Source organism: Coregonus lavaretus, assembly GCF_964263955.1.
Source record: "Coregonus lavaretus genome assembly, chromosome: 4".
In the NCBI taxonomy this organism is placed as follows: Eukaryota; Metazoa; Chordata; class Actinopteri; order Salmoniformes; family Salmonidae; genus Coregonus; species Coregonus lavaretus.
The window spans coordinates 78645580-78669428 of NC_139991.1; the positions used below are offsets into that span (position 1 = coordinate 78645580).

The following is a 23849-nucleotide window of genomic DNA, read 5'->3' on the forward strand; positions in this document are numbered from 1 at the left end:
TCATAGTAGGCAGAAAACTGAAATCTCCAGTCCCTTTAGGAATGTAGTCAGTAGCACTATACAACAACAGAGAGCTCTTGGTCAGTACTGCTACAACTAAGTCAGCTCTACATCAGTACTACATAAGTACTTCCTCAGTACTGGAAAACATGCTACATACTGCTACACCTATATGAACTCCACATCAGTACTGGAAAACATGCTACATACTGCTACACCTATATGAACTCCACATCAGTACTGTAAAACATGCTACATACTGCTACACCTATATGAACTCCACATCAGTACTGTACAACATGCTACATACTGCTACACCTATATGAACTCCACATCAGTACTGTAAAACATGCTACATACTGCTACACCTATATGAACTCCACATCAGTACTGTAAAACATGCTACATACTGCTACACCTATATGAACTCCACATCAGTACTGTACAACATGCTACATACTGCTACACCTATATGAACTCCACATCAGTACTGTACAACATGCTACATACTGCTACACCGATATGAACTCCACATCAGTACTGTAAAACATGCTACATACTGCTACACCTATATGAACTCCACATCAGTACTGTAAAACATGCTACATACTGCTACACCTATATGAACTCCACATCAGTACTGTACAACATGCTACATACTCCCACAAGTAAAACAGCACTACATCAGCTCTACATAAGTACTACATCTGTACTGTAAAACATGCCACAACTACATCAGCTCTACATCAGCACTGTACAACATGCTACATACTCCTACAACTACATCAACACTACATCAGCTCTACATCAACACTACATCAGCTCTACATCAACACTACATCAGCTCTACATCAACACTACATTAGCCCTACATCAACACTACATCAGCCCTAGATCAGCACTACATCAGTACTGTATAATATGTTACATACTCCTAAAACTACGTCAGCCCTACATCAATTCTACATCAGCTCTACATTAACACTACATGAATACTACATCATCACCATACAACATGCTACATACAGCAACACTACATCAACACTACCTCAGTACTGTATAATATGTTACATACTCCTAAAACTACATCAGCCCTATCAGCTCTACATCAGCCCTATCAGCCCTATCAGCTCTACATCAGCCCTATCAGCTCTACATCAGCCCTATCAGCTCTACATCAGCCCTATCAGCTCTACATCAGCCCTATCAGCTCTACATCAGCACTACATCAGCTGTATATCAGTACTGTAAAATATGCTACATACTGCTACGCCTACATAAGCGCTACATCATTACTACATTAACACTATATCAACACTACATCAGCTCTACATCAGCTCTACATCAACACTACATCAGCTCTACATCAGCTCTTTATCAACACTATTTCAGCTCTACATCAACACTACATCAGCTCTACATCAGCTCTGTATCAACACTACTTGGGATTGAACAGCGTGGAATGAACATTTCCAAATCGTTGTAGCGGTGGCTGAAATTAACAAACAACAGATGAAGATGTGGCATCCCTTGCAATCACTTCCTCTGTGTGTGCTACTTGCTTTTCTTGTGAGCCACGGCCAAGGAACCAGGCAGGGCCAGGATCTCAAATGTGGAGCATGTAGGGCCATGGTGGATGAGATGGAGTGGGCAATATCCCAGGTGGATCCTAACAAAATGATCCAGACCGGGTCCTTTAGAATCAACCCAGATGGTAGCCAGTCTATTAGAGAGGTTCCTCTCGCCCGCTCGGAGGGTAACCTCCTGGAGCTAATGGAGGAGATATGTGAGAAGATGAAGGATTACGGGGAACGCTTGGACCCCATCACCAGCAGGGAGACCTATGAGAGGGTCACGTCTCGGAACGGCAAACCCATGGACCTCTCAGAGGCTAAACTGGATTCCAGAGTCACATCCAGCCTGAAATTTGCTTGTGAGACCATCATTGAACAACATGAAGACGAGGTCATCGAATTCTTTGCCCATGAAACGGACAACGTGAAAGACAAACTCTGCAGCAAGAGAACAGACCTTTGCGACCATGCTCTGCAAATCCCTCATGATGAGCTATGATTCCATCCTGCAGTTCACGCAGCTCAGCTTTACACACAGCTACCTTCCACCACGTTAGTGTGTGGGGAGGTGGAAATGTAGAACTCAACACACTAGCTCGATCTGCGCTATCAATCACAAGTCATAGATGCAAGGTATAACTTATTGGGCGACTACTGTTAAGAAAACTCATGAAATCAACTATATTCTCACACATTTGTGCTTTTGTGCCTCAATTTATATTGTCCTTATGCAGGTGTGTATGATGTGGGTAGAGCACTCTTGTAATGTGTATATTACTACAATGAATTCAAATCAAATGTATTGGTCGCATACACAGTCCTCTGTAGCTCAGCTGGTAGAGCACGGCACTTGTAACGCCAAGGTATTGGGTTCGATCCCCGGGACCACCCATACACAAAAATAAATATGTATGCACGCATGACTGTAAGTCGCTTTGGATAAAAGCGTCTGCTAAATGGCATATTATTATTATTATTATTACTTCAGCTCTACATCAAAACTACATCAGCACTACATCAACACTACATCAGCTCTATATCAACACTACTTCAGTTCTACATCAACACTACATCAGCTCTACATCAACACTACATCAGCTCTACATCAACACTACATCAGCTCTACATCAGCTCTTTATCAACACTATTTCAGCTCTACATCAACACTACATCAGCTCTACATCAGCTCTACATCAAAACTACATCAGCAATACATCAACACTACATCAGCTCTACATCAACACTACATCAGCTCTACATCAACACTACATCAGCTCTACATCAGCTCTACATCAGCTCTATATCAACACTACATCAGCTCTATATCAGCACTACATCAGCTCAATATCAGCACTACATCAGCTCTACATCAACACTACATCAGCTCTATATCAACACTACATCAGCTCTATATAAACACTACATCAGCTCTACATCAACACTACATCAGCTCTATACCAGCACTACATCAGCTCTACATCAACACTACATCAGCTCTATATCAACACTACATCAGCTCTACATCAACACTACATCAGCACTACATCAACACTACATCAGCACTACATCAACACTACATCAACACTACATCAGCTCTATATCAACACTACATCAGCTCTATATCAGCACTACATCAGCTCTATATCAGCACTACATCAGCTCTACATCAGCAATACATCATCACTACATCAACACTACATCAGCACTACATCAACACTACATCAGCACTACATCAACACTACATCAACACTACATCAGCTCTATATCAGCACTACATCAGCTCTATATCAGCACTACATCAGCTCTACATCAACACTACATCAGCTCTACATCAACACTACATCAGCACTACATCAACACTACATCAACACTACATCAGCTCTATATCAACACTACATCAGCTCTATATCAGCACTACATCAGCTCTACATCAGCAATACATCATCACTACATAAGTACCACATCAAAACTACATCAACAAATACATTAGAGTGTCTAGTTTGAGAAACAGACGCCTCACAGGTCCTCAACTGGCAGCTTCATTAAATAGTACCTGCAAAACACCAGTCTCAACGTCAACAGTGAAGAGGCGACTCCGGGATGCTGACCTTCTAGGCAGAGTTGCAAAGAAAAAGCCATATCTCAGACTTAAGATGGGCAGTCTGATATATGGCTTTTTCTTTGCAACTCTGCCTAGAAGGTCAGCATCCCAGAGTCAGTCGCCTCTTTATTGTTGACTTTGAAACTGGTGTTTTGCGGGTACTATTTAATGAAGCTGCCAGTTGAGGACCTGTGAGGTGTCTGTTTCTCAAACTAGACACTGGAATGTATTTGTCCTCTTGCTCAGTTGTGCACCGGGGCCTCCCACTCCTCTTTCTATTCTGGTTAGAGCCAGTTTGCGCTGTTCTGTGAAGGGAGTAGTACACAGCGTTGTACGAGAACTTCAGTTTCTTGGCAATTTCTCGTATGGAAAAGCCTTCATTTCTCAGAACAAGAATAGACTGACGAGTTTCAGAAGAAAGTTATTTGTTTCTGGCCATTTTGATCCTGTAATCGAACCCACAATTGCTGATGCTCCAGATACTCAACTAGTCTCAAGAAGGCCAGTTTTATTGCTTCTTTAATCAGCACAACAGTTTTCAGCTGTGCTAACATAATTGCAAAATGGTTTTCTAATGATCAATTAGACTTTTAAATTGATAAACTTGGATTAGCAAACACAATGTTTCATTGGAACATAGGACTGATGGATGCTGATAATGGGCCTCTGTATGCCTATGTAGATATTTCATTAAAGACCAGCAGTTTCCAGATACAATAGCCATTTACAACATTAACAATGTCTACACTGTATTTCTGATCAATTTGATGTTATTTTAATGGACAAAACATTTGCTTTTCTTTCGAAAACAAGGAGATGTCTAAGTGACCCCAAACTTTTGAACGGTAGTGTATATACACTCCCAGTCAAAAGTTTGGACACACCTACTCATTCAAGTTTTTTTTTTTTTTTAAACTATTTTCTACAGTGTAGAATAATAGTGAAGACATCAAAACTATGAAATAACACATATGGAATCATGTAGTAACCAAAGAAGTGTTAAACAAATCCAAATATATTTTGTATTTGAGATTCTTCAAATAGCCACCCTTTGCCTTGATGACAGCTTTGCACACTCTTGGCATTCTCTCAACCAGCTTCATGAGGAATGCTTTTCCAACAGTCTTGAAGGAGTTCCCACATATGCTGAGCACTTGTTGGCTGATTTTCCTTCACTCTGTGGTCCAACTCATCCCAAACCATCTCAATTGGGTTGAGGTCGGGTGATTGTGGAGGCCAGGTCATCTGATGCAACACTCAATCACTCTCCTTATTGGTCAAATAGCCCTTACACAGCCTGGAGGTGTGCTTTGGGTCAGTGTCCTGTTGAAAAACAAATGATAGTCCCACTAGGCCCAAACCAGATGGGATGGCGTATCGCTGCAGAAAGCTGTGGTAGCCATGCTGGTTGTGTGCCTTGAATTCTAAATACATCACAGACAGTGTCCCCAGCAAAGCACCCCAACACCATCACACCTCCTCCTCCTCCATGCTTCACGGTGGGAACCACACATGCTGAGATCATCCATTCACCTACTCTGCGTCTCACAAAGACACTGCGGTTGGACCAAAAATCTCAAATTTGGACTCATCAGACCTAAGGACAGATTTCCACCGGTCTAATGTCCATTGCTTGTGTTTCTTGGACCAAGCAAGTCTCTTCTTATTATTGGTGTCCTTTGGTAGTGGTTTCTTTGCAGCAATTCGACCATGGAGGCCTGATTCACGCAGTCTCCTCTGAACAGTTGATGTTGAGATGTGTCTGTTACTTGAACTCTGTGAAGCATTTATTTGGGCTGCAATCTGAGGTGCAGTTAACTCTAATGAACCTATCATCTGCAGCAGAGGTAACTCTGGGTCTTCCTTTCCTGTGGTGGTCCTCATGAGAGCCAGTTTCATCATAGCGCTTGATGGTTTTTGCGACTGCACTTGAAGAAACTTTCAAAGTTCTTGAAATTGTCCGGATTGACTGACCTTCATGTCGTAAAGTTTTGATGGTCTGTTGTTTCTCTTTGCTTATTTGAGCTGTTCTTGCCATTATATGGACTTGGTTTTTTACCAAATAGGGCTATCTTCTGTATACCACCCCTACTTTGTCACAACACAACTGATTGGCTCAAACGCATTAAGAAGGAAAGAAATTCCACAAATTAACTTTTAAGAAGGCACACCTGTTAATTGAAATGCATTCCAGGTGACTACCTCATGAAGCTGGTTGAGAGAATACCAAGAGTGTGCAAAGCTGTCATCAAGGCAAAGGGTGGTACTTTGAAGAATTTCAAATATAAAATATATTTTGATTTGTTTAACACTTTCTGGGTTACTACATGATTCCATATGTGTTATATCATCATTTTGATGTCTTCACTATTATTCTACAATGTAGAAAATAGTTTAAAAAAATTGAAAAACCCTTGAATGAGTAGATGTGTCCAAACTTTTGACTGGTACTGTACATTAGCACTGCATCAGATCTACATCAACACTGCATCAGCTCTACATCAACACTACATCAGCTCTACATCAACACTACATCAGCTCTACATCAACACTACATCAGCTCTACATCAACACTACATCAGCTCTACATCAACACTACATCAGCTGTACATCAACACTACATCAGCTCTACATCAACACTACATCAGCTCTACATCAGCTGTACATCAACACTTCATCAGCTCTACATCAACACTACATCAGCTCTACATCAACACTACATCAGCTCTACATCAACACTACATCAGCTCTACATCAACACTACATCAGCTCTACATCAACACTACATCAACACTACATCAGCTCTACATCAACACTACATCAGCTGTACATCAACACTACATCAGCTCTACATCAACACTACATCAGCTCTACATCAACACTACATCAGCTCTACATCAGCACTACATCAACACTACATCAACACTACATCAGCTGTACATCAACACTACATCAGCTGTACATCAACACTACATCAACACTACATCAACACTACATCAACACTACATCAGCTCTACATCAACACTACATCAACACTGCATCAGCTCTACATCAGCACTACATCAACACTACATCAGCTCTACATCAACACTACATCAGCTCTACATCAACACTGCATCAGCACTACATCAACACTACATCAGCTGTACATCAACACTACATCAGCTCTACATCAACACTACATCAACACTACATCAGCTCTACATCAACACTACATCAACACTACATCAGCTCTACATCAACACTACATCAGCTATACATCAACACTACATCAGCTCTACATCAACACTACATCAACACTGCATCAGCTCTACATCAGCACCCTAACCATTCTGGACCCTTCATTAGTTAGACCCTTCATTAGTTGAAGGATCTCTTTCATCTTTACAACTTGTTGTGTGTTTCCAAGTCTTATGGAGAGATTAAAGGCAGCCTAAAATGGCCACTGCTACAACATAAACACTAATGCAATTATTATTCGTACATCACAGAGACATGCAGCGTCTGATGCCAGAGCTATTTTCAGCATCAATTTTCTACTTTTTATGTTCAATGTTCTAATATTCTATTTGCTTTGTTATTCATACGGACCGCAAGGTAAATTAGATAAACCTTATTTTGTTTTTACTTCTATATATATTGACATTTGACTCACAGCATCTAGTGGTATGTTGTTATATTGCAATATGAAGAAGAAGTCTGGGTTATTTTAGTTAAAGATAATAATAATAAGAGGTAGCAGCACCATGTCCAAGTCCATCCCCACTCAGACCCCAGTCCACTTACCATAACCCCAGTCTAGTGGGTCTCTGTTACCATAACCCCAGTCCAGTGGGTCTCTGTTACCATAACCCCAGTCCAGTGGGTCTCTGTTACCATAACCCCTGTCTAGTGGGTCTCTGTTACCATAACCCCAGTCCAGTGGGTCTCTGTTACCATAACCCCAGTCTAGTGGGTCTCTGTTACCATAACCCCAGTCTAGTGGGTCTCTGTTACCATAACCCCAGTCTAGTGGGTCTCTGTTACCATAACCCCAGTCTAGTGGGTCTCTGTTACCATAACCCCTGTCCAGTGGGTCTCTGTTACCATAACCCCAGTCTAGTGGGTCTCTGTTACCATAACCCCAGTCTAGTGGGTCTCTGTTACCATAACCCCTGTCTAGTGGGTCTCTGTTACCATAACCCCAGTCTAGTGGGTCTCTGTTACCATAACCCCAGTCTAGTGGGTCTCTGTTACCATAACCCCAGTCTAGTGGGTCTCTGTTACCATAACCCCAGTCCAGTGGGTCTCTGTTACCATAACCCCAGTCTAGTGGGTCTCTGTTACCATAACCCCAGTCTAGTGGGTCTCTGTTACCATAACCCCAGTCTAGTGGGTCTCTGTTACCATAACCCCAGTCTAGTGGGTCTCTGTTACCATAACCCCAGTCTAGTGGGTCTCTGTTACCATAACCCCAGTCTAGTGGGTCTCTGTTACCATAACCCCAGTCTAGTGGGTCTCTGTTACCATAACCCCAGTCCAGTGGGTCTCTGTTACCATAACCCCAGTCCAGTGGGTCTCTGTTACCATAACCCCAGTCTAGTGGGTCTCTGTTACCATAACCCCAGTCTAGTGGGTCTCTGTTACCATAACCCCAGTCCAGTGGGTATCTGTTACCATAACCCCAGTCTAGTGGGTCTCTGTTACCATAACCCCAGTCTAGTGGGTCTCTGTTACCATAACCCCAGTCTAGTGGGTCTCTGTTACCATAACCCCAGTCTAGTGGGTCTCTGTTACCATAACCCCAGTCTAGTGGGTCTCTGTTACCATAACCCCAGTCTAGTGGGTCTCTGTTACCATAACCCCAGTCTAGTGGGTCTCTGTTACCATAACCCCAGTCTAGTGGGTCTCTGTTACCATAACCCCAGTCTAGTGGGTCTCTGTTACCATAACCCCAGTCTAGTGGGTCTCTGTTACCATAACCCCTGTCTAGTGGGTCTCTGTTACCATAACCCCTGTCTAGTGGGTCTCTGTTACCATAACCCCAGTCTAGTGGGTCTCTGTTACCATAACCCCTGTCTAGTGGGTCTCTGTTACCATAACCCCAGTCTAGTGGGTCTCTGTTACCATAACCCCTGTCCAGTGGGTCTCTGTTACCATAACCCCAGTCTAGTGGGTCTCTGTTACCATAACCCCAGTCTAGTGGGTCTCTGTTACCATAACCCCAGTCTAGTGGGTCTCTGTTACCATAACCCCTGTCCAGTGGGTCTCTGTTACCATAACCCCAGTCCAGTGGGTCTCTGTTACCATAACCCCAGTCCAGTGGGTCTCTGTTACCATAACCCCAGTCTAGTGGGTCTCTGTTACCATAACCCCTGTCCAGTGGGTCTCTGTTACCATAACCCCTGTCCAGTGTGTTACTTTTGCTTGAACATTATATATATTATTCAAGTTTCTAGCCAAGCATGCCCCCATCCACATTGACAGCGCTGTAGTGGAGCAGGTCGAGAGCTTCAAGTTCCTTGGTGTCCACATCACTAAGGAATTATCATGGTTCACACACATCAATACCGTTTGAAGAGGGCACGGCAACGCCTCTTCCCCCTCAGGAGGCTGAAAAGATGCAGCATCGAGAGCATCTTGACTGGCTGCATCACCGCTTGGTATGGCAACTGCTTGCCATCCAACCACAAGGCGCTACAGAGGATAGTGTGTACGGCAGTGTCAGAGGAAGGGCCAAAATATGGTAAAAGACTCCAGTCACCCAAGTCATAGACTGTTCTCTCTGCTACCGCATGGCAAGATGTACCAATGCACCAAGTCTGGAACCAACAGGACTCTGAACAGCGTCTACTCCCAAGCCATAAGACTGCTAAATAGTTAGTCCAGGTAGCTATTGGTTAACTATGTAACTACTGTGCCGTTGGAAAGTATTCAGACCCCTTGACTTTTTTTCACATTTTGTTACGTTACAGCCTTATTCTAAAATTGATTAAATAAAAAACAAACAATCTACACACAATACCCCATAATGACAAAGCGAAAACAGGTTTTTAGAAAGGTTTGCAAACATTTAAAATGTTTTTATAATGACACCTTATTTACATAAGTACTCAGACCCTTTGCTATGCGACTTGAAATTGAGCTCAGGTGCATCCTGTTTCCATTGATCATCCTTGAGATGTTTCTACAACTTGATTGGAGTCCACCTGTGGTAAATTCAATTGATCGGACATGATTTGGAAAGTCACACACGTCTAAATAAGGTCCCACACTTGACAGTGCATGTCAAAGCAAAAACCAAGTCATGAGGTCGAAGGAATTGTCCGTAGAGCTCAGAGACAGGATTGTGTCAAGGCACAGATCTGGAGAAGGGTACCAAAATATTTCTGCTGCATTGAAGGTCCCCAAGAACACAGTGGCCTCCATCATTCTTAAATGGAAGAAGTTTGGAACCACTAAGATTCTTCCTAGAGCTGGCTGCCCGGCCAAAATGAGCAATCGGGGGAGAAGGGCCTTGGTCAGGAAGGTGACCAAGAACCCGATGGTCACTCTGACAGAGCTCTAGAGTTCCTCTGTGGAGATGGGAGAAACTTCCAGAAGGACAACCATCTCTGCAGCACTCCACCAATCAGGCCTTTATAGTAGAGTGGCCAGACGGAAGCCACTCCTCAGTAAAAGGCACATGACAGCCCGCTTGGAGTTTTCCAAAAGGCACCAAAAGACTCTCAGACCATGAGAAACAATATTCTCTGGTCTGATGAAACCAAGATTGAACTCTTTGGCCTGAATGACAAGCGTCACATCTGGAGGAAACCTGGCACCATCATTAGGGTGAAGCATGGTGGTGGCAGCATCATGCTGTGGGAATGTTTTTCAGCGGCAGGGACTGGGAGACTAGTCAGGATCGAGGGACAGATGAATGGAGCAAAGTACAGAGAGATCCTTGATGAAAACCTGCTCCAGAGCGCTCAGGACCTCAGACTGGGGCGAAAGTTCACCTTCTAACAGGACAACGACCCTAAGCACACAGCCAAGACAACGCAGGCATGGCTTCGGGACAAGTCTCTGAATGTCCTTGAGTGGCCCAGCCAGAGCCCGGACTTGAACCTGATCGAACATCTCTGGAGGGACCTGAAAATAGCTGTGCAGCAACGCTCCCCATCCAACCTGACAGAGCTTGAGAGGATCTGCAGAGAAGGATGGGAAAAACTCCCCAAATACAGGTGTGCCAAGCTTGTAGCGTCATACCTAAGACTTGATGCTGTAATCACTGCCAAAGGTGCTTCAACAAAGTACTGAGTAAAGGGTCAAAAAATAAATCATAATGAACAAAGTTTTCCGTTCTCGGTGTCGGACCCTAGTGCAGCTGTAAGCAGCGTGTCGGATGTGCTGGCTAGCTAGCTTGCTAGCTATAAACAAAACGTAGCTACTTACCAACAACACACCAGTCTCAGGTTTGACAGTTGACAGCCCAAGTAGAAGCTAGTCAGAAGTAATCCATATCCTGGCAATCTGCCCAAGATTGTTGAACAACTTTATTGAAACCCATTTTCACAAGAGTAGCTATTTCCCAAGTAAAGGCAAGTACTAACCACACATCTTGTCTGGGAAAGACTTTCCAGTTGGCGAGTTCGTTTTGTGTCACCCAGTGCCCCGGGTGGGTGGGGTTTGCTAATTTTGGTCCTCCTAAGGAGAGGTCTTCACCCTCCCGGGGCACCGGGCCATGCAAAGCGAAGTTGCCCAGTCTTTTCCCACATGTTAATAGGCAAAGGGGGCATGAACTGTAATCCAAACCAAACCCTCAAATAAGTCATGAAGCATTCACTTACTAAACTCAGTTTTGGACAAGACTGACTTTCTGACAAAAATTATCCTATTTACACTTTGTAGTTAATTTTGACACTAGAATAAATGTATCTGACTTATTTGATGCCATTTTCAAAAGGAGAAGTTGGTTTTCAATTAAACCCTGAACACTGGATCTACCCACTGCACTGGCTATCAATTTATACACTCAACACTGGGTCTGAACACGGGGCATTTTATTTTACTGTTATTTTATTTTACTTCTGCTCTTTTTTTCTCAATACTTTTTTTGTTGTTGTTTTATTTTTTTTAAAAATGCACTGTTGATTAAGGGCTGTAAGTAAGCATTTCACTGTAATGTCTGCACCTGTTGTATTCGGCGCATGTGACCAATACAATTTGATTTGATTTGATTTGAATATGGGGTTTGCCTCTACATCAACTCCAACTGGTGTGCTGACTCCAGCGCAGTGGATGTCTCGACCCATTGTCCACCCGTCTTGGAATACCTGATGGTCAAATGCCGACCCTTCTACCTCCCGAGGGAGTTTTCAGCTGTTATTGTGACTGTTGTATACATTCCACCTCAGGACAAGAACAATAACAAGCTGGCACTTAACAAACTGTACGAGGCTATAAACAAGCAAGAAAACCTACATCCAGAGGCTGATTTTCTGGTTGCTGGTGAATTGTATTCACATCATTAAGACACGTGACGCCGAACTTCCATCAACACGTCTCCAACGCCACTTGGGGTGATAAAGTCCAAGACCACTGTTATTCTACCCACAATCAAGCATACAAGTCCCTCCCTCATCCGCCATTCAGCAAATCAGATCATGACTCCGTAATCCTGCTTCCTGTTTACAAGCAGAACATCAAACAGAAAGTCCCAGTGACTCACTCAGTTGAGAAATGGTCACCAGAATCAGACATTATGCTACAGGACTGCTTTTCTAGCGCTGATTGGATGTTTTGAGACTCTGCCGATAACATTGACGAGCTAACCAACTCCGTCAGCGTGTCAGCGATGTTGTCCCCTCGGTGAGGGATCGCTGCTTCCCCAATCAAAAGCCCAGGATTAACTTAGAGGTTGGCACTAAGCTAAAGGACAGGGATACCGCACACAGAGCTATAGTAGACAATCCTGAGGCTACGGCCGAGGACAGGAACAAGTACGAGAAGTCCCGCTACGACCTCCGCAGAGTCATCAAATGAGCAAAAGGACAATATAGGAATAAGGTGGAATGATATTAGACAGGCTCCGCCGCCCGCCGCATGTGACAGGGGCTACAGTCCATTACGGATTACAGAGGAAGACCCAACCGTGATCTGCCCAATGATGCCTCTCTACTAGATGAACTCAATGCATTTTATGCATGCTTTGACAACAACAACTTCATGCTGGCTGTGAGGGCCATCACCGACTCAGAGAACTGGGTGACCTCACTCTCTGAGGCCGACGTGAAAATTGTATTTAATCAGGTCAACACCAGCAAGGCCGCGTTCACAGAGCATGCACAGAAAAGCTGGCAGGCATATTCAAGGTCATTTTCAACCTCTGCTTGTCCCAGTTTGTAATCCCCACATGTTTTAAGATGACCACCATCATTCCTGTTCCCAAGATCTCTAAGGCTTCATTCCACAATGACTACCGCCCTGTAGCACTCACTTCTGTAATCATGAAGTGTTTTCAGAGACTAGTTATGGCACACCTTAACTCCACCATCCCAGATACCCTGGACCCACTCCAATTTCCATACCGCCCCAACAGATCTACAGATGATGCCATCTCAATTGCATTCCACACTGCCCTAACCCACCTAGATAAGAGGAATACCTATGTGAGAATGCTGTTCATTGACAACAGCTCAGCATTCAACACCATTGTCCCCTCCAAGCTCGTCACCAAGCTTAGGACTCTTAGTCTGAACCCCTCCCTCTGCAACTGGATCCTGGACTTCCTGATGGGCCGACTCCGGGTGGTCAGGGTAGGCAACATCACCACCGCCATGCTGACTCTCAATACAGTGGCGCCACTGGGGTGTGTGCTTAGTCCCCTCCTGCACTCCCTGTTCACCCACGACTGCATGGCCATGCACGACTCCAACAGGATCATCAGCGTTGATGACACAATGATGGTGGGCCTGATCACCGGCGACAATGAGTCAGTTTACAGGGAGGAGGTCAGTGACCTGGCAGTGTGGTGTAGTGGCTGTAGTCACTGTAGTTTCTGGTCACTAAGATAAGATAGTGTAGTGGCTGGTCACTAAGATAATATAGTCTCCCTCAACATCAGTAAGACCAAGGAGCTGATCGTGGACTACAGGAAACGGGTCTTCATCGATGGCGCCGCAGTGGAGCAGGTCGAGAGCTTCAAGTACCTCGGTGTCCAAATCAGAAAATATTTTAAATGGTCCAAACACAAGTGCACAGTCGTGAAGAAGGTGCGACAGGAGGTTGAAAATGTTTGGCATGGGCCCTCAAATTCTCAAAAACGTATACAGCTCTACCATTGAGAGCATCTGGACTGGCAAGGCAACAGCACTGATCTCGATCACATGGCGTTACAGAGGGTGGTGCATCAGCCCAGTACATCACTGGGGCCGAGCTCCCTGCCATCCAGGACATCTATATCAGGACAGCCCAGTACGTCCCTGGGGCCGAGCTCCCCGCCATCCAGAACATCTATATCAGGCGGTGTGGTAGGAAGGCCCGGAAAATCGTTAAAGACTCCAACTACCCAAGCCATAGATTATTCTCTCTGCTTCCGCACGGCAAGCAGTACCGGTGCATCAAGTCTGACACCAACATCCTCTTGAACAGCTTCTATCCCCAAGCAATAAGACTGATAAATAGCTAACAAAATAGTTACACGGACTATCTGAGTTATTGACCTTCTATTCACACTCCAACGCTCACACAAACACTCACTCCATCATATTTCTCACTCACACATAATATGCACATACATTTATACTGACTCTACACACCCGCACACCCACTCACATACAAGCTGCTGCTACGCTGTTTTTCTTCTATCCTGTTGTCTAGTCACCTTACCCCTATACATATCTACCCCCATCACTCCAGTATCCCTGCACATTGTAAATATGGTATCGGAACCAACCCTGTGTCATGACTTGCCCTCATGGGCTGAGGATCAAAGATGCCGGCAAGGCAAAGGTTTGAACACCCCCTTTCCTGGGGGCCAGTTTTATGACCAGTCGTAGATTCCTTGCAGAAACGTTGTTTTCCGTGCCATGCAGTATTGGGAGAGGGAATTCCGTGTGGAACAAAGGAAGTCTTCCCGCCAAGGCTCCTACATCCAAAAGTGGATAATGAAACAATATTCCTACTTCAAAGAATGGGGGAAATGGTCGGTGGGGACTTAAAGAACAATATTGTCAAATTCGTTACTATGTTGTGATGTCATTAAAGACAGTGGAACAGCATAACTGTATCTCTGGGGGGGCTACACTTCCCAGTTATGAGGTTTGTATCTAATTGTTGTATAAAATGAATTATTAAGTATAATAATACTTTTGTGAAGATAACAATGTGATTTTAGATGATTGTTTTCCATATTGATTTGTTCTCAGTCAGTGGCCACGCCCAGAGGTGCAAAAACATGATGGAACGCCCCTTTTACAACAAGTGCATAAAAAGCCTTGAAAAACTAATTAACATTAGACCAGGAAAAGTGAAGCTGAAGCTACACGGCTTAAAATGGTTCAACTCTACAGACCAGCCGACATGCAGCGCGAGCTGAATATGGCAAAATGGTGAAACTCTGAAACTCTCTACGCGAGGTGAAGAAGACAATGTACTAGACCTTATCATCTCAGTCTGCAGCTGGCATGTATAGTCGTCTGGAGAACTTTCACTAAAGACACGAGTTGGGAAGAACAATCCCTCTCCGACAACCGTTGGTACATCTGAAGTATCTATTCTAACAGATCAACTCTACGAACTACAGGGTACGCTGAAGTATCCATTCTAACCACCACTACGACCAGAGACTCTACCAAGGACACAAGGGAAGGGAACTCAACTATCGAGGACAGCTACACGTAAATACATGTTGCATTTCTAATCCGAATGAGCGATGATTATGGTTCTAAGCATTTGTATTTCCGTGAGCTTAGTTTACAAAGTAACAACGATAGTTTGAATCTCTGTCTCTCCCTTCCATCCTGACCCTCCTCCTACCCAAGCATTCATGCTATTGTTAGTCCAGTCCACTAGGGACTGTTCTCATTGTATTACGTTAGTAATCAATAAACTATGTGTGTGTGTTTGTATTCTGTGTTCTTATTTAGTAACTAAATAAATAATTACTGAATCTTTTTTTGGACCCCTTTTCCATGGTGTCAGTCTAGTTGGAATCATCTTGTCCCATCGCTGCAACTCCCGTATGACACCAATGGTGTCGGAGGAAACACCCGCCACAGGAGTCGCTAGCGTCCAACTATATGATCCCTTCCAGCCAAACCCTCCCCTAATGTACGCCACCCCATGGGTCTCCCGGTCATGGCCGGCTGCGACAGAGCCTGGATTCGAACCAGGATCTCTGGTGGCACAGCTAGCACTGCGATGCAGTGCCTTAGACCACTGCGCCACTCGGGAGGCCCGTGTATTGCTGATTCATCAATAAGGTTAGGGTTCTTGCAGGTTCAAGGATTATGCAACGTTCAGAATGAGACTGATAAGAGGTAATTATTTAGTGACTGTTATCGATATATAATATATATCTTCTAAGAGTTTAATTAGGGAGATGGTAACTTGTTAAACAACTTATTCCGTGGTGCCCCAAATTCTTAATGAGTTAATTGTCACATGATGAATTTAATCTAGTGAAAATTGAACATAGCTAATTGATTTGATAAATAACAGTCACCATATTAATATAAGTCATGTCACAACACCTGTATATAGTCACCATACCCCTGTACATATCTACGTCTATCACTCCAGTATCCCTGCACATTGTAAATATGGTATTGGAACTGACCCTATGTATAGTATGCTTACCCCTATACATATTTTTTGTGTCCATATTTACATTTTAGTCATTTAGCAGACGCTTCTTTCCAGAGCGACTTACAGTTTTAGTAAGTGCATACATTTTTCATACTGGGCCCCCCGTGGGAATCGAACCCACAACCCTGGCGTTGCAAGCGCCATGCTCTACCAACTGAGCTACAGGAGGCTGTCACCATATCTACCTCCATCACTCCAGTATCCATGAACATTGTTAATATGGTTAATATGGTATTGGAACTGACCCTGTATATAGTATATAGTATACTTACTTATTGTGTTCTTCATATTTCCTGTGTGTTTTTTTCTACTTTTACATTGTTATTGATTATTGTATTGTTGGGTTTTGAGTTTGCAAGAAAGGCATTTCACTGTACTTGTGCATGTGACATTAAAACAAACAGAAAAACACTACAGTAGCTATCTATTTAAACACTTCAACACTGGGACTGAACACTACAGTAGCTATGTGTTTAAACACTCAACGCTGGTTTTCACTGCAACATTAGCTATCCATCAACACTGGGGCTGCATCTGAAAGCATGTCCTCCCATTCCAGGGAGAGGAGAGAAGTGGTGGCCTTTAGAGCCGGAACTGATGGCTGGATGAACCATGAGTCTCCAGGGGACCCATAACTGATAGCCATGGCTGGGGTGTGTGTGTCTGTGTCTGTGTGTGTGTAGTGTGAATTGGCCCTCCAACTGTGAAACCCAACCAGGCAGCTTCCGCTGGGTCATTCAGCGGATATGTCACCTGTTCCTGGAGATGCCAAAACTCTCTCTACTCTCTCAGATCTCTCAACTCCTAGACACGAGCTACTACACTATATTATCTTAGTGACCAGCCACTACACTATATTATCTTAGTGACCAGCCACTACACTATATTATCTTAGTGACCAGCCACTACACTATATTATCTTAGTGACCAGAAACTACAGTGACTACAGCCACTACACTATATTATCTTAGTGACCAGCCACTACACTATATTATCTTAGTGACCAGCCACTACACTATATTATCTTAGTGACCAGCCACTACACTATATTATCTTAGTGACCAGAAACTACAGTGACTACAGCCACTACACTATATTATCTTAGTGACCAGACACTACACTATATTATCTTAGTGACCAGCCACTACACTATATTATCTTAGTGACCAGCCACTACACTATATTATCTTATCTTAGTGACCAGCCACTACACTATATTATCTTAGTGACCAGCCACTACACTATATTATCTTAGTGACCAGCCACTACACTATATTATCCTATCTTAGTGACCAGCCACTACAGTGACTACAGCCACTACACTATATTATCTTAGTGACCGGCCACTACACTATCTTATCTTATCTTAGTGACCAGCCACTACACTATATTATCTTATCTTAGTGACCAGCCACTACAGTAACTACAGCCACTACACTATATTATCTTAGTGACCAGCCACTACACTATATTATCTTAGTGACCAGCCACTACAGTGACTACAGCCACTACACTATATTATCTTAGTGACCAGCCACTACATTGACTACAGCAACTACACTATCTTATATTAGTGACCAGCCACTACATTGACTAAAGCCACTACACTATCTTATCTTATCTTAGTGACCAGCCACTACAGTGACTACAGCCACTACACTATATTATCTTAGTGACCAGCCACTACATTGACTAAAGCCACTACACTATCTTATCTTAGTGACCAGCAACTACAACAACTACACTATCTTATCTTAGTGACCAGCCACTAAAGTGACGATAGCCACTACACTATATTATCTTATCTTAGTGACCAGCAACTACACTATCTTTATCTTATCTTTGTGACCAGCCACTACAGTGACTACAGCCACTACACTATATTATCTTAGTGACCAGCCACTACACTATATTATCTTAGTGACCAGCCACTACACTGTATTAACTTAGTGACCAGCCACTACACTATCTTATCCTATCTTAGTGACCAGCCACTACAGCGTCTACAGCCACTACACTATCTTATCTTAGTGACCAGCCACTACAGTAACTACAGCCACTACACTATATTATCTTAGTGACCAGCCACTACACTATCTTATCTTAGTGATCAGCCACTACATTGACTACAGCCACTACACTATCTTTTCTTAGTGACCAGCCACTACACTATATTATCAGAGTGACCAGCCACTACACTATATTATCTTAGTGACCAGCCACTACAGTGACTACAGCCACTACACTATCTTATCTTATCTTAGTGACCAGCAACTACACTATATTATCTTAGTGACCAGCCACTACACTATATTATCTTAGTGACCAGCCACTACACTATATTATATTAGTGACCAGTCACTACATTGACTACAGCAACTAAACTATCTTATCTTAGTGACCAGCCACTACATTGACTACAGCCACTACACCATCTTATCTTAGTGACCAGCCACTACACTATATTATCTTAGTGACCAGCCACTACACTATATTATCTTAGTGACCAGCCACTACACTATATTATCTTAGTGACCAGCCACTACACTATATTATCTTAGTGACCAGCCACTACAGTGACTACAGCCACTACACTATCTTATCTTATCTTAGTGACCAGCAACTACACTATATTATCTTAGTGACCAGCCACTACACTATATTATCTTAGTGACCAGCCACTACACTATATTATCTTAGTGACCAGCCACTACACTATATTATCTTAGTGACCAGAAACTACAGTGACTACAGCCACTACACTATATTATCTTAGTGACCAGACACTACACTATATTATCTTAGTGACCAGCCACTACACTATATTATCTTAATGACCAGCCACTACACTATATTATCTTAGTGACCAGCCACTACACTATATTATCTTATCTTAGTGACCAGCCACTACACTATATTATCTTAGTGACCAGCCACTACAGAGACTACAGCCACTACACTATATTATCTTAGTGACCAGCCACTACACTATCTTATCTTAGTGACCAGCCACTACAGTGACTACAGCCACTACACTATATTATCTTAGTGACCAGCCACTACACTATATTATCTTAGTGACCAGCCACTCCACTATATTATCTTAGTGACCAGCCACTACACTATATTATCTTAGTGACCAGCCACTACAGTGACTACAGCAACTACACTATATTATCTTAGTGACCAGCCCCTACACTATCTTATCTTAGTGACCAGCCACTACAGTATCTTATCTTAGTGACCAGCCACTACATTGACTACAGCCACTACACTATATTATCTTAGTGACCAGCCACTACAGAGACTACAGCCACTACACTATCGTATATTATCTTAGTGACCAGCCACTACACTATCTTATCTTAGTGACCAGCCACTACAGTATCTTATCTTAGTGACCAGCCACTACATTGACTACAGCCACTACACTATATTATCTTAGTGACCAGCCACTACAGAGACTACAGCCACTACACTATCGTATATTATCTTAGTGACCAGCCACTACACTATCTTATCTTAGTGACCAGCCACTACAGTATCTTATCTTAGTGACCAGCCACTACATTGACTACAGCCACTACACTATATTATCTTATTTTAGTGAACAGAAACTACCGTGACTACAGCAACTACACTATCATATCTTATCTTAGTGACCAGCCACTACAGTGACTACAGCCAATATTTTATCAACTCTTGTTTTAGTGACCAGCCACTACACTATATTATCTTAGTGACCAGCCACTACAGTATCTTATCTTAGTGACCAGCCACTACAATGACTACAGCCACTACACTATATTATCTTAGTGACCAGCCACTACAGTGACTACAGCCACTACACTATATTATCTTATCTTAGTGACCAGCCACTACACTATATTATCTTAGTGACCAGCCACTACAGTGACTACAGCCACTACACTATATTATCTTATCTTAGTGACCAGCCACTACATTGACTACAGCCACTACACTATATTATCTTAGTGACCAGCCACTACATTGACTACAGCCACTACACTATATTATCTTAGTGACCAGCCACTACATTGACTACAGCCACTACACTATATTATCTTAGTGACCAGCCACCACAGTATCTTATCTTAGTGACCAGCCACTACATTGACTACAGCCACTACACTATATTATCTTAGTGACCAGCCACTACAGTGACTACAGCCACTACACTATATTATCTTATTTTAGTGAACAGAAACTACAGTGACTACAGCAACTACACTATCATATCTTATCTTAGTGACCAGCCACTACAGTGACTACAGCCAATATTTTATCAACTCTTGTTTTAGTGACCAGCCACTACACTATATTATCTTAGTGACCAGCCACTACACTATATTATCTTAGTGACCAGCCACTACACTATATTATCTTAGTGACCAGCCACTACACTATATTATCTTAGTGACCAGTCACTACATTGACTACAGCAACTACACTATCTTATCTTAGTGACCAGCCACTACAGTGACTACAGCCACTACACCATCTTATCTTAGTGACCAGCCACTACAGTGACTACAGCCACTACACTATATTATCTTAGTGACCAGCCACTACACTATATTATCTTAGTGACCAGCCACTACACTATCTTATCTTAGTGACCAGCCACTACAGTGACTACAGCCACTATACTATCTTATCTTAGTTACCAGCCACTACAGTGACTACAATCACTACACTATTTTATCTTAGTGACCAGCCACTACAGTAACTACAATCACTAAACTATTTTATCTTAGTGACCAGCCACTATAGTGACTACAGCCAATACACTATCTTATCTTAGTGGCCAGCCTCTACATTGACTAGTCACTACACTATCTTATCTTATCTTAGTGACCATCCACTACAACAACTACACTATCTTATCTTAGTGACCAGCCACTACAGTGACTACAGCCACTACACTATCTTATCTTAGTGACCAGCCACTACACTATCTTATCTTATCTTAGTGACCAGTCACTACACTATATTATCTTAGTGACCAGCCACTACAGTGACCACAGCCACTACACTATATTATCTTAGTGACCAGCCACTACACTATATTATCTTAGTGACCAGCCACTACACTATATTATCTTAGTGACCAGCCACTACACTATCTTATCTTAGTGACCAGCCACTACAGTGACTACAGCCAATACACTATCGTATCTTATCTTAGTGACCAGCTACTACACTATCTTATCTTATCTTAGTGACCAGCCACTACAGTGACTACAGCCAGTACACTATCTTATCTTAGTGACCAGCCACTACAGTGACTACAGCAAGTACAATATCTTATCTTAGTGACCAGCTACTACACTATCTTATCTTATCTTAGTGACCAGCCACTACAGTGACTACAGCCAGTACACTATCTTCTCTTAGTGACCAGCCACTACAGTGACCACAGCAAGTACACTATCTTATCTTAGTGACCTGCCACTACAGTGACTACAGCCATTACACTATCGTGTCTTATCTTAGTCACCAGCCATTACAGTGACTACAGCATCTACACTATATTATCTTAGTGACCAGCCACTACACTATCTTATCTTAGTTACCAGCCACTACAGTGACTACAATCACTACACTATTTTATCTTAGTGACCAGCCACTATAGTGACTACAGCCAATACACTATCTTATCTTAGTGGCCAGCCTCTACATTGACTAGTCACTACACTATCTTATCTTATCTTAGTGACCATCCACTACAACAACTACACTATCTTATCTTAGTGACCAGCCACTACAGTGACTACAGCCACTACACTATCTTATCTTAGTGACCAGCCACTACACTATCTTATCTTATCTTAGTGACCAGCCACTACACTATATTATCTTAGTGACCAGCCACTACAGTGACCACAGCCACTACACTATATTATCTTAGTGACCAGCCACTACACTATATTATCTTAGTGACCAGCCACTACACTATATTATCTTAGTGACCAGCCACTACTTTATCTTATCTTAGTGACCAGCCACTACAGTGACTACAGCCAATACACTATCGTATCTTATCTTAGTGACCAGCTACTACACTATCTTATCTTATCTTAGTGACCAGCCACTACAGTGACTACAGCCAGTACACTATCTTATCTTAGTGACCAGCCACTACAGTGACTACAGCAAGTACAATATCTTATCTTAGTGACCAGCTACTACACTATCTTATCTTATCTTAGTGACCAGCCACTACAGTGACTACAGCCAGTACACTATCTTCTCTTAGTGACCAGCCACTACAGTGACCACAGCAAGTACACTATCTTATCTTAGTGACCTGCCACTACAGTGACTACAGCCATTACACTATCGTGTCTTATCTTAGTCACCAGCCATTACAGTGACTACAGCATCTACACTATATTATCTTAGTGACCAGCCACTACACTATATTATCTTAGTGACCAGCCACTACACTATATTATCTTAGTGACCAGCCACAACAGTGACTACAGCAACTAAACTATCTTATCTTAGTGACCAGCTACTACACTATCTTATCTTATCTTAGTGACCAGCCACTACAGTGACTACAGCCAGTACACTATCTTATCTTATCCTCCCACCCTCAGCTCCCGCTCAGCCCAGTCGAAGCTCTTCTTTGTCCTGGCACCCAAACGGTGGAACCATGAAGCTGCGACAGCTGAAGCTAGGACCCCCATCCCCCCCATTAACTCTAACCTTGCTGATAGCTACTTTATTGAGGAAAAATGTACTTACTATGACTGTGATATATAGTTGTCCCACCTAGCTGTTTTAAGATGAATGCATTAACTGTAAGTCTGCTAAATAATTAAATGTTAATGTAAATGTAAGGTTAAAGGAATACTTTTGGCAATGAGGCCCTTTATCTACTTCCCCAGAGTCAGATGAACTCGTGGACACCATTGTTATGTCTCTCTCGGGGCTCGCTAGTGGGGCAGTGGTCTAAGGCACTGCATCTCAGTGCTTGAGGAGTCACTACAGACCCCCTGGTTCGATTCCAGGCTGTATCACAACCGGCCGTGATTGGGAGTCCCATACGGTGGCGCACAATTGGCCCAGCGTCGGCCGGGTTTGGCCGGGGTAGGCCGTCATTGTAAATAAGAAAAGGTAGTGGTAGTTTTGCGAGCCAATGCTAACTAGCATTAGCGCAATGACTGGAAGTCTATGGGTATCTGCTTCTAACTCTGGGGAAGTAGATAAAGGGCCTCATTGCCAACATCACCAAGTATCCCTTTAAGGTGCAGACTGTCAGCTTTAAGTTGAGGGTATTTTCATCCATATCGGGGAACCGTTTAGAAATTACA

General features: G+C 43.0%; 1 protein-coding gene and 1 pseudogene across 2 annotated transcripts in view; one reads left to right on the forward strand and one right to left on the reverse strand.

Annotated features, from left to right (window-relative positions):
• Positions 1–23849, reverse strand: part of LOC311127551 (muscle, skeletal receptor tyrosine protein kinase-like) — a 78548-nt pseudogene that overhangs the window by 53067 nt on the left and 1632 nt on the right. The gene's annotated exons all lie outside the window — the stretch shown is intronic.
• On the forward strand, positions 1456–2244 carry LOC311127141 (protein canopy homolog 2-like). The gene has a single exon (XM_084158906.1). The coding sequence runs from the start codon at positions 1513–1515 to the stop codon at positions 2071–2073; it is 561 nt and encodes a 186-aa protein (XP_084015032.1). The 5' UTR covers positions 1456–1512; the 3' UTR covers positions 2074–2244.

Coding starts and splice junctions, on each gene's coding strand:
- LOC311127141 (XM_084158906.1), top strand. CDS start 1,513: ATGAAGATGTGGCATCCCTTGCAATCACTTCCTCTGTGTGTGCTACTT.